General features: G+C 38.0%; 1 protein-coding gene across 11 annotated transcripts in view; it reads left to right on the top strand.

The window, feature by feature from the left end:
- Positions 1 to 13,362, top strand: part of lrrc7 (leucine rich repeat containing 7) — a 163,904-nt gene that overhangs the window by 137,581 nt on the left and 12,961 nt on the right. For 9 of the 11 annotated variants that reach the window (XM_055212778.2, XM_055212779.2, XM_055212775.2 and 6 more), the window contains 4 exons: positions 434 to 2,150; positions 5,354 to 5,503; positions 6,269 to 6,394; positions 12,443 to 12,673. In XM_055212778.2, coding sequence (XP_055068753.1) covers positions 434 to 2,150; positions 5,354 to 5,503; positions 6,269 to 6,394; positions 12,443 to 12,673 — 2,224 coding nt within the window. The remainder of the gene's footprint in view (positions 1 to 433; positions 2,151 to 5,353; positions 5,504 to 6,268; positions 6,395 to 12,442; positions 12,674 to 13,362) is intronic. The other 2 variants (XM_055212782.2, XM_055212786.2) reach the window with 1 other exon arrangement.

Genomic DNA, 13,362 nt, shown 5'->3' on the forward strand with positions numbered 1-13,362 from the left:
TTTTCCGATTTAACATTTCTGCTTGTTCATTCAAGCTCATTTTTGTTGCCAATAAGAGAAATAAAAAATTAGATTGCTGTAAATGTCCATTTCATTGTGGTTACCCATACTGGTCCTTCAGCTTCCTGTAACAACTGTTTTAATCAAATCTCATGGACACAGAAACAAAGCCTCTCTTCACAAGAACAGTATGACACCAATATAGATGCCCAGTTTCCATGGATACATTTATATGAAAGCTGAACATTTTAACTTTACAGAAATGTCTGTCACTCTAGCTTTTTGTCATATACAGTCATAGTGAATAGGTCTAATGATTGATCAGCAACTCAACAGTGCTCAAACTGATCTAAATAGCAGTATGCGTACATTTCAAGCAGTGCTTTGTTATAATCTTAGCTCAAAATTGTGTTTTGTTTGAATATTTCAACAGGCTAGCCCAGTCCTTCCCAAAGCCCATCGAAACCAAGCCCCTTCTCAGCCAGAGGGAAACGCCTCCTTCCAGTACGCTGCAGCAGCGTGGTGAGAGGCGGCCACTCAGCGACACCTTTGACAGCTGGAACGATGTGCCCCACTACGACAACACAGGTTTTGTCTCTGAGGAGACGGCTATTGACACACCCAGCAGCAGTGCTGGAAACCCCATGCTAGGCTCAAAGCCCCGTAGTGCCTCAACAGCACATGGGCGACGCCCTCTCATGAGACAAGAACGCATCGTGGGAGTTCCCTTGGAGCTTGATCAATCCCAACACACTTTCCACACAGTTCGCACCACCCCTGAAACTGAAGTGCCTGCTCCCTCTAACCCGTGGCAGAACTGGACAAGGACTCCCAGCCCCTTCGAGGACAGGACAGCTTTTCCTTCAAAGTTGGAAATTACTCCAGCAAACAGCCCCAATCCGGACCGCAAGGACTTCGAACAGGAGATAGGAGATATTCCTCGTACTTTTCCCTCGACTGGCGCCTGGGGGTTTCTTGACTCCACAGACTCCGGTATGGGACGAGGTCATCCCAACATTTTTACGCATGTTCAGAGCGGAAAAGAACCAATCAAAGGAGGCACTTTGGTTGTTAGCAAGAGTTCTGAAAGACTTTCACCGATGATGAGGGAGGTAAAGGCGAAATTCAAGAAGTCACAAAGCATAGATGAAATAGATACTGGGTCGTACAAGGTTTACAGTATACCATTGGACAGCTACAGTTCTAGCATAGAAAATCAGGGAAGTGTTGATCGAGCAGACCTCCATATGCCTATGGAACAGAGTATGTCTAGGAGCCAATCGGCTCCCATGCTGGATGACGATCTGGACTTATACGGTTCCAACAAAAGCCTTCAGCAGCAGAAGCCCGCCCTTCCAAAGAAAGTTTACCAATTTGACCAAAGCTTCAACCCTCAAGGAGCCATGGATGTTATGAAAGCAGAGAGGAGAGTTCCTCCACCCTTCCCCAACACTCCTGAATATGTAAACCAACCTGGCAAGACGTTGCCAAAGGAACTTGTAAGCCCAAGAGGTTACCGGGGCTATCAACCAATGGACCAGATGTTTTCATTTACTCAGGCTGCAGTCACGGATGATGCTTTAAATCTACAGCACTCTGTTCAGCCTCAACGCTCCAGGCCAGGTTTTCTGCGGCGAGCCGATTCTCTGGTAAGTTCAACAGAGATGGCGTTATTCCGCCGAGTTGCAGAAAACCATGAGCTCCAGATGGCAGAACACTACAACAGACCTCAACAATTAAAGAGCATGTTGGAGCAACAAAATAGCTTGTCCAACATGGCTGACACCCAGTTCCACAAGAGAAATGGTAGGTATGAAGAGGAATATTCATCTTATCAAGATCCCAAAAAGCCCATCATGGGTTACCCCACCAAGAGTCTGACACAACGTCGCCCCCTGTCTGCAAGGAGCTACAGCACAGAGACATACGGGGCATCTCAGGCAAGGCCAGTGTCCGCCCGACCCACCATGGCGGCACTGCTCGAGAAAATGCCTTCAGATTACAATCTTAGTACGTGCACTGAGAAGAACCCTGACGCTGACATGAAGATGAGACCAGTCACTCAAAAACCAGAGGACCCGAGTTCTAAAATGCCGGTAGATTGGAGACAACAGCTGCTTAGACACATAGAAGCAAAGAGATTAGACCGGGTGAGTAAGCAAGCTTCGTCTCACATCTCTGTATTAACTTTGACGCGATTGGATTCCTACACTACTTTGCAATTTCCCTAGTACTGCTATTTTACTTGTAAGTCTGCAGCAAGAGTGTTTATTAGCTTGGCGGTAAATGACTGTAATTTTAAATAACTACATCTTTGTAAGTTTGTTTCTCGTTTTAGGTATACAGCTTAACCGAATGCTACTAATAATAGCAACATAAATAGCAGAGTTTATGTCACAAAACTATAGATGTCATATTTTACCCTAGCCTGGCTAACACCAGACCAGTCTTATAGAGAATGAGACATGGTCTGGGAACCACATGTTAATTTTCTCGTATTTGAGACGTGGTTTACGAATGTCCATAGCCGTTTATTGGGCGCTACAAATGTCTATCAAATGCGTCTGTACGTAGCTCATAGCCAATCGGTGTGTCGCATAGACGTCGTCATTGTCTTGCTGCCCCCTCCCTGTTCTGTGATTGGTTCCCTATGCCGTTTATTGGGTGCTACGAATGTCTATCAAATGCGTCTGTACGTAGCTCATAGCCAATCAGTGTGTCGCATAGACTTCGTCCTCGTCTTGCTGCCCCCTCCCCATTCTGTGATTGGTTCCCTATTTCAGGGGCAAAATAGGTCCATAGTTTCCATGCTAGACTTGCAGCGTGAATGCATTTGCATGCAAGGCAGCATGGGGAAACCCAGGCTAATTTTACCCCAGAACCGAAATAGAAATTATATTTGCATTAAAGGTGGTGTGTGTAAATTTTAGCGGCATCTAGTAGTGAGATTGCGAATTGCAACCAACAGCTCACCCCTCAATTTTAAAACGCATATGGTAGCGCCACAGGACAAAACATGCTGCACCTGAGACAATGTAGGGACGAAAAGCGCTCTGTAGAACAGTTTGTCCATTTAGGGCTACTGTAGAAACATCATGGCAACTTCCATGTAATGGGATCCATGATGTATGTTGATAAAAACAGCTTATTCTAAGGTAATAAAAACATTATGTAAGATCTTTATACACCACTAATACTATAGCTATGTATATTATATTGCATATTGATATTAAGAGGATAGCATAAAGAGGATATTTTTATTACATCATATCGTCCTACTGCATTTTTAAATCATTTTTGTTCCCATTACTCTAATGCAGGGTTTCCCAAACAGGGAAACGTTTCGTGTACCAATAAAAGAAAATTATCCGATGAAGGTCAAATAAAATGTAATAATAACTGTGTAAAATACAACTGATAAAAACTTTTTAAAGTTTAATGTTTTTAAAGTAAAAAAGTGTGCTATTAAATTATAAAAAATATTTACATATAAACTCAAGGGGTACTTCAAGTAAATAATTTCAAGGGGGTTCAGCTGACAAAAAGTTTTAAAACCCCTGCTCTGATGTAAGTAATATCAGAATAATACAAAGAAGAGCGGCACACCAAAGCTAAAATGTTCGAAGAAGAGCCTGTCTGCTCAAAACGTCACATGTTAAGTCCACGAATAAAGGTCTCGTAAACTGTGAAACTGTATTTACCTAGGCATAGATGAATAATAAGATGCTGAATGCTAAAAACAAAGTTGTGACTTAGTGTGGAATACGCTAGTTAATGTGTATATGCTAGCGTTTAGGCTAAAGTTTTACTATTGATATTACAGTTACATTTTGCAGGTCCAAACTGAAAACAATCAAACTTACCACTACAATTTTAGAATAATTGATTATTCCTTAAATTCCGTATCTTTGTCGGATACAGGCTCAAAATAAGGTCTGTTTGCACACACACAGAGCTACTGTAATGAGCCGCTGTGAGAAACAGCCAATCAGAGTAGTGCTCAACATTATTATTTATGACCCTTTCAAATAAGGTGAAAACAGAATTCTTGGGACAAATTCTAGGGTTGTAAATGGACATGTTAAATCGTTTCTGGTTAATATTTGCTCTTAACTCTTTCACTGCCAGTGTTTTTAAAAAAAATTGCCAGCATTTTTCATGATTTTCACAAATGTGTAATGCCTTCTAGAAACTGTTCTTCTTTAAATATATAAACATACAATATATCAAATGAAACAACAGACCCTCTGCTTTCAAAAAAAAAATCATCCTACCTTCATTTGTTCTTTTTATCACCTCTCAAATATGTGTAGGTTTCTTCAAAAACACAAAATTTTGAGCAAAAAGCTAAGATAATTTCATTTTTGTGAAGGACTTTTGTTAGAGATCAAATTTAGAGCAATCATCAAAACATACTCTGACAGGCCGCTGCTTGCCCTAGGACGATACTTCCGGGTTTTATAAGTTGCGGAACCTGGTGGATAATATATTGCGGAAAGTCGGAAATACTCGTCATTGACAGGGAAGCGTTTTCTCTTAATTGACGGGATAATTCGTCAATGGCGGCGAAAGAGTTAATAAAGCCACATACCTTCTATGTAGATGTCAGAGAACAATGTAACATATTGTATCAATGCATTCTTTGGCACCTTTTTTGTAGCTTCTGCGTGCCAAACTTTTGATCAAGTGCCTATATTCAGGTGATGTTGTTTTGTTGTCTGGCACCCAGTTCCAAAAAAGAAATTAAATCATAAAAATGATTCATGGTAGTATTGTTTGTGTGTAAAGAATTTAATTTATGCTGATTTTAGTTTGAAAACTGTGTCCAGAGAGAATATTTTTCATTATAGTTTTGCAGAAACAACATTTGCAGCATTGTAATACAGTAATGACATATTTTCTCCCTATGAATGTAATGACAGTATAGGGACTGCTTGAGGGATTGTTATGAAAGTAACTGTCATAATCCAAAACCAAAAAGGAAGATTCATTTCTCATTCTTGATGACAAATATGATATTTGTCATTTGGATATAATATGACCTATACATTAGAGATTAACCCAGTTATGTTCATGAAACATTGTATAGTTAGGTGGTGAGCCTTTCTGTACAAGTGGAACACAGTACACTACAGCGCTAATATTATTTAAATGTAATCTCTAATGTGTCACTGCTCCAGTAAAGATGTATCACTGTTGTTCTGTTTTGTCAAGCTTAGTCACTTTGTTACAGCAGTGTGTTTGTGTGTGTGTGGCAGTTCAGTGTTCACCCCTCAGCCACATCCACACCCTTTGACTTTTCTGTGTGGTGCTCCCGATCACCCATATCATGTGGTTGTTTCCTTCCAATCAGAGCGCTGTCCTTAAGCACAACACAGTAAACTTCGGCATGCTGTACTCTGGAGGCTATGCTGCACCGCATGCCAGCAGAAGCATGACAATAAACTTTTACAATAACACAAAGCATGAAAACCAAACAACTCAGTGGCTACCTCTACCAAATGTGAGTATGAAGCAACTTCAGCCCCAGTTTCAGCATGAAGAAGTAAAACTCAGAATAACCTATTTTGTTGAAGCTCTTTTCCTGGAGACCAAGAGCGGATTCTTCTGCTTTAACTTCTAAGATAATGGTTACACAATGATTTTGACACATATTTTGCCGATATATAATACTGCAAACAGTTTAACACATCACCTATTCTAAATTCCAGCTTATAGACACTGTCCATCACTGTGATGTAAACATATTTAGATGTTTTGTGTTGCATGTGCTCAGTCTGTGTTCGGTCTGTGCCCTATTCTGTCCTCAGATCACAGAACCATCTGTATCAGACAGTAGAGATGCTTTAAATTATGAATTACTCCGCAGCATCTTTCTTTCTGTCTCTCTTATATAATACAATCCAGTAAGTGAAAACCAATGGTAGATATTGTAAAACAGTCCTTTGATTTATGTGAACAGCTAATAATGAACAAACTACACTCTTCAGTGCTTCACGATGCCATAGAAGAACCAGTTTTGGCTGAATAGTTCTATAAAGAACTTTTAGATCCACTTTAGCAATAAATATGGTTTTTCTGTATGGTATCTCTGTGAAGAACCTTTTAAGCACATTTCTTTTTAAGAGTGTAGTGAGATAATTATGGTTAAAGTGAAAACATTATTTTCTTCATTAAAAACAAGATGTTTTGACGTAACTTTAAGTGCAATGCAATATATTTTTACACCACTATTTTGAATACTGCTGATAGCACTATATCCTTTCAGACACCTTCACAACAGAGCAATATTTTAGATAATGGACAAGAGGTTGTGTCCCCAAGTAGCCAATGGGCTCCATATTCACTGGGTCGAAGGGACGTGCCACCAGAGAGCATGAATATCATCAAAAAGGTATAGTGTTGATTTTTTTTATTAATAAATTATTGTGTACAGATGGTAAGAACTTGCATCTTTTATAATGCTGTATTTTAAATATAACCTTTGTTTAATTTAATCTTAATTTACAAATGTTAAATGGTATTTATTACCTGGGGGGATATTTGGGAGCCTACATGAGTTGAAAATGTAATGTAATGTAAAATGTATTTACCGCCTTGCTTGTATTGTAAGCGGTATAGATCATTTCAAAAGATGTAAACAACACTGGTCCAGAAACACTTCCTGACTTTTATTTCACAAATATCATTATCTTTAAGATGTTTGTTTAACTTTTTGATTCAGTTCTATATGTTCTGTTGGTTGTCTATAAAAACAGCTTTGTGCCAGCTGCTATCACAGTTGAATAAGGATGTGGTAACATTTTACACCTTCATAATCATGACACATGTCATGAACATGAATGAGATTTTATGCATGTTTATGACAACTGTAATAAACCAAAACAACGTAACTTGTCATAAATCTGTCATAAACATGAAATAGCAGAAGAATTATCAAAGTTAAGAAACGACCTAGCTTTATGGGGTAACATTACATTAAACTGTCATTTAAATGTCATTAAGTGTTAATACTCTGTCAAATAGTTTTATAACATGAATATTTTTCTTGACCTCAACTACAATGGTAAAAATTGAAGTTGTCATTAAAATGTCAGTAAGTGTTAATACTATGTCAAATAATCTCCCAATGCAAAAAAAAAAACATTATGAAGAATATTCATGACGCTATAAAACTTTTTGACAGAGTATTCACACTTAATGACATTTTAATGACAAACTAGATAGAAAAGTTTGAAGACAAACTTTATGTTGGCTTGACAAAGCCTGGCCTTAACGTTTAAAAAAGTTTGAGAGAAACTTAAAACAAGTTTAGTTTAGTAGTCTCTTTCCATAAACATGATTTAACAAAAAGTTAGCATGTTAACATGATTTAGCATGATGTTAACATGAATTAGCATGAAGCTAGCATGATGCTAACAAGAATTAGCATGAAGCTAGCATGATGTTAACATGAATAAGCATGAAGCTAACATGATGCTAACATGAATTAGCATGAAGCTAACATGATTCTAACATGAATTAGCATGAAGCTAACATGATGCTAACATGAATTAGCATGAAGCTAGCATGATGCTAACATGAATTAGCATGAAGCTAACATGATGCTAACATGAATTAGCATGAAGCTAGCATGATGCTAACATGAATTAGCATGAAGCTAGCATGATGCTAACATTAATAAACATGATGCTAACATGAATTATCATGAAGCTAGCATAATGCTAACATGAATTAACATGAAGCTAGCATGATGCTAACATGAATTAGCATGAAGCTAACATGAAGCTAACATGATTGAGCATGAAGCTAACATGAATTAGCATGAAGCTAACATGAATTAGTATGAAGCTAACATGAATTAGCATGATGCTAACATGAATTAGCATGAAGCTAGCATGATGCTAACATGAATTAGCATGAAGCTAGCATGATGCTAACATGAATTAGCATGAAGCTAGCATGATGCTAACATGAATTAGCATGAAGCTAAAGTGATGTTAACATGAATTAGCATGAAGCTAGCATGATGTTAACATGAATTAGCATGAAGCTAGCATGATGCTAACATGAATTAGCATGAAGCTAGCATGAAGCTAACATGAATGAGCATGAAGCTAACATGAATTAGCATGAAGCCAACATGAATTAGCATGAAGCTAACATGAATTAGCATGAAGTTAACATGAATTAGCATGATGCTAACATGAATTAGCATGAAGTTAACATGAATTAACATGATGCTAACATGAATTAGCATGAAGCTAGCATGATGCTAACATGAATTAGCATGAAGCTAGCATGATGCTAACATGAATTAGCATGAAGCTAGCATGATGCTAACATGAATTAGCATGAAGCTAGCATGATGCTAACATGAATTAGCATGAAGCTAGCATGATGCTAACATGAATTAGCATGAAGCTAGCATGATGCTAACATGAATTAGCATGAAGCTAGCATGATGCTAACATGAATTAGCATGAAGCTAGCATGATGCTAACATGAATTAGCATGAAGCTAGCATGAAGCTAACATGAATCAACATAAAGCTAGCATGATGCTAACATGAATTAGCATGAAGCTAACATGAATTAACATGAAGTTAACATGAATTAGCATGAAGCTAACATGAATTAGCATGAAGCTAACATGAATTAGCATGAAGTTAACATGAATTAGCATGATGCTAACATGAATTAGCATGAAGCTAGCATGATGCTAACATGAATTAGCATGAAGCTAGCATGATGCTAACATGAATTAGCATGAAGCTAACATGAATTAGCATGAAGCTAGCACGATGCTAACATGAATTAGCATGAAGCTAGCATGATGCTAACATGAATTAGCATGAAGCTAGCACGATGCTAACATGAATTAGCATGAAGCTAGAATGATGTTAACATGAATTAGCATGAAGCTAGCATGATGTTAACATGAATTAGCATGAAGCTAGCATGATGCTAACATGAATTAGCATGAAGCTAGCATGATGCTAACATGAATTAGCATGAAGCTAACATGATGCTAACATGAATTAGCATGAAGCTAGCATGATGCTAACATGAATTAGCATGAAGCTAGCATGATGCTAACATGAATTAGCATGAAGCTAAAATGAATTAACATAAAGCTAGCATGATGCTAACATGATTTAGCTTGAAGTTAGCAAGATTTATTATGAAATTAGCATAAAGCTAGCAAGAAACTAGCATGAAGCTAGTATGACTTAGCATGAAGCTAGCATAAGGCTAACATGACCCAAAGACCCAACCCCCATGTCTCTATGATTTTCGGATCCAGAGATATAAGGCTTTGTTTATTATGTTGCTAGGGTGCTCATTTTGGTTGCTAGGGGCGTGGCTTAATACCTCGATAAGAATCCTCAGAGACTGATTGGATGCCTGAGTAAAATGAGCCCACCCCCATATCTCTACGACACTCTAAAGTGAAGATATTCCATCTGGGACGCTTTTATTCCCTTATATGGGCATGTTTCCTGCCCCATTATAAGTCAATGGGGAAATTTGGGTGCCTCTTACACCCCAGGGGTGAAACTTACACCCCAGTGTGATGTATGTTCTTACAGAGCCTGCCAGCCTCTTCAAATGTGGTAAACCACAAGTTTCTACAAATTTTTTCACTTGCAGCTATGACCCGTCAAAGTTTGTCGCAATGTTAAGTCAATGGAAAATTTGGGGTGTTTGAGCGCCCCGTTTAGGAATTCGGTAGGTCCCATCAGTTAGAAAAGGCATAGCACCTATCTACGGACCAGTCTTAAAAGTTTTGTAAAGTTTTGTGGGTGTAGCTTGAAAGCTCTAGGAGGAGTTACAATTGGTAAAAAGTATGAACAGAAGAAGAATAATAATAATAATAATAAGCTTAGATCGAAGAACAGTATGTTGGCTTTGTCAAGCCAACATAATTATATTTGTACCATAGTTGGGCTAAAAGAAATATTTATGACGCTGTTATAAAATTATTTGACCGTGTATTCACACTTAATGACATTTTAATGACAAATGATATTTGTACCATAGTTAGGGTAAAAGAAATATTTATGACGCTGTTATAAAACTATTTGACAGAGTATTAACACTTAAAGACATTTTAATGACAAACTCAATTTGTATCACTGGTAAAAAGTGGTCAGTTATGTTGTCTTGGTAATGTCAAGTTGTCATAACAAAAACATCTCAAACAATGTCATCTTTGCATTAAAAATGACACAATTGAACGAATGACACTTAATGAGAGTTGTCATAAATGTGCATAAACTCTCCTTCATGTTCATGGCACGTGTCATGTCATGATTATTAAGGTGTCATGTCAGTCTTTTGAACACCCCTTCTAATAAAGTGTTACCGTTGTATAATGTTTGTGATGTCTGTAAAATGTGGAGATCTGTGAACTCGTAACACTGCATACCTAGTCTACCTATGGGTACAAATAAAGTGAACCTGAACCTGCTTTACGACCTTGCTGAGTTGTATCCATAGACTTTAAAAAAAGATGGACGACGCCTGTTCGCTCTCTTCCATTGGTGAAAAGTGAAGCCGTCAGTGTCCAGATATGGCGCTGACATCTTGGGTCTTGAGTCTGCACAGTAGCGATTTCGGACCAGTCCTGCGCAGTAGTGAGCAGGAAGTAAAGCCATGAAATCAAGACCCGCCCTCGCAGAATGCGCATATCACAGCTGTTAACTCTTTCACCACCAGCGTTTTTTAAAAAAGTTGCCAGCCAGCGCCAGCATTTTTCATGATTTTCACCAAAGTTTAATGCCTTCCAGAAAATGTTTTTCTTTAAATATATTAACATACAATATAGCAAATGAAAGAACAGACCCTCTGCTTTCAAACAAAACAACCCGTTTCATCCTACCTTCAGTGGTTCTTTTGTAATCAGCTTTTGAATATGGGTAGGTTTCTGCAAAAACACCCCATTTTGAGCAAAAAGCAGAGATAATTACATTTTTGTGACGGACTTTTCATAGAGATCCCATTCAGAGCGATCTTTAAAAGAAACACGGACATGTAGCCGCTTGCCATAGGGCAATACTTCCGGGTTTAAAAAGTTGCAGAAGGGCGCCACCTGGTGGATAATAGCGGTATTGTGGAAAGACGGAAAATCTCGTCATTGGCGGGGAAGCGTTTTCTCTTAATTGACGAGATATCTCGTCAATGGCGGTGAAAGAGTTAATCATGACGTGACACCACCGTTTTAATAGCCTTTAATAATTAAATAACTAAAAACAAACTTATTTTAAAAACAAACATTTTAATTTACATCAGCATGATAAAAACTACAGTAAATGACAGAAACCAGCTTCGGAAAAAAGATAACTGAAGTGTAATTACATTTTTTAGTTGGTCTCAAGTCCCATTGAATAACATGGGGGAGGCGGGCTTTATGACCTATACTGGGACCAGTCACTGGGGGGCGATCGAGACGTGTTGGCTTCACTTTTCAGGGCTTGTGCGGCACGCTTGGTTGTATCAGTGGTAAAAAGCATCCTGGTTGACTACTTACTAAACTTTAGCTGGGCAAGAGCAAAAAAAGTTATATTTACATGCCATCTTGGAAATGTAATTTTACAGACTCTCACAAAAGTGATGAATACACCTTTCACATTTCAGGAACTATTTTAGTTCTTCTAAATGGACAATACTATAGAAATTAAATTTTGATATATTTTACAGTAGTCAATGTGCTCCTTGTATAGCAGTATAGATATGCTGTCCTCTGAAATAACTTAACATACAGCCATTAATGCCAAAATAGCTGGCAACAAAAGTGCGAATAGATGTATATCATGTTCATCTCAATTTTGTGAGATACTGTATGTGACCCTGCCTGTGAAATACTGTTTTGAAGCATCAAAGTTTGATTTCAATCTTTGATGTGAACTTAGTCATTCATTACTGTGTTTTGATATTATATTTTCCCAGAATGATCTCTGTGTTAAAAAGTAAATCACAAAAATGACTTTAGCTGCGTTTTACAGACTGGGTCCCATGTAATGTAAAAAATGCAAAATTATGGATTAACTGTTCATAAGTAAAAAGCCGAATTGTTTTGTGTGGGTTAGACATCTATTTTGCATCATGATTGCCATGTTAATTTTTTCAAATGCCAGGATACATTACTACCTGCTGTTGAGATTGATTTTCACAACACTGTGTTCCTGTTTGGTCTCCTAAGCAACCTCAATCAGTCTGTGAATGCCTAAAGGTTATCGCTCAATATTGTGGAAAAATTAGCTTCTAATGAAAATAAGAGCATGACTTATCTAATGCTCTAAAAATGAAATATATAACAAATTGCCATAAGCAGTTCTGTGTAGCTAGTGCATTATTTTCCGGAGCTTAGCTTGGCTTTGAATGGAAACTAGATTAACTGTACTTTAAAAAAATAACATTATGCTAAATCTTGCCCACAGGCTGGTGTTCACAATCCCCATCAACAACAGGCTATGATGATATCCTCAGCACCCCCACCCCACCGGACAGGCCGTGACCAGCAGTATGAAGGAGCCATCAACAAGGTGTCCATCCAGCAGTACCAGTCACCCCTGCCCATGCCCATTACCACCACCAGCCCACGGCCACAGAGTGCCCGCTGCTTCATCCAGACTAAAGGCCAGAAGAGTATGGATGGCTTTCCAGAACAGGTACTGTTGATCTATTTGAGTTAAATTAAAAAATAAATCTTTGGAAAGTTTTTTTTGATGACCTATATTTGAAAAAATATTGTTAGGAAATATAAATGTGCTCTGTTTTAACCGCAGTGAATATCACTAAACAAATGGACCTGAAATATTAACTAGATTTGCATTTCGAAAGGTTGTGATTTAAAAAATAGCTCATCCTAAAATAATAATAATAATACGCAGCCATCCATGGACAGAGCAGGGCTAGCATAAATTAAAGGATTAGTCCATTTTCTTAAAAGAAAAATCCAGATAATTTACTCACCACCATGTCATCCAAAATGCCGATGTCTCTCTCCGTTCAGTCGAGAAGAAATTATGTTTTTTGAGGAAAACATTGCAGGATTTTTCTAATTTTAATGGACTTTAATAGAGCCCAACATTTAATACTTAACTCGACACGTAACAGTTTTTTTCAACTGAGTTTCAAAGGACTATAAACGATCCCAAACGATGCACAAGGGTCCCATCTAGCCAACGATTGTCACCCCTGACAAAAAAAAAATGCACTTTTAAACCACAACTTCTCGTCTAGATCCGGTCGTGATGCGCCAGCTGACCCCACGCAATACGTCATGACGTCAAGAGGTTTACAAGTGTCTTGAAAGAGGACCGTTCCAACGTTGTTGTATGTCAACTGATACTAATTA

Source organism: Misgurnus anguillicaudatus, chromosome 8, assembly GCF_027580225.2.
Source record: "Misgurnus anguillicaudatus chromosome 8, ASM2758022v2, whole genome shotgun sequence".
NCBI classification, from domain to species: Eukaryota; Metazoa; Chordata; class Actinopteri; order Cypriniformes; family Cobitidae; genus Misgurnus; species Misgurnus anguillicaudatus.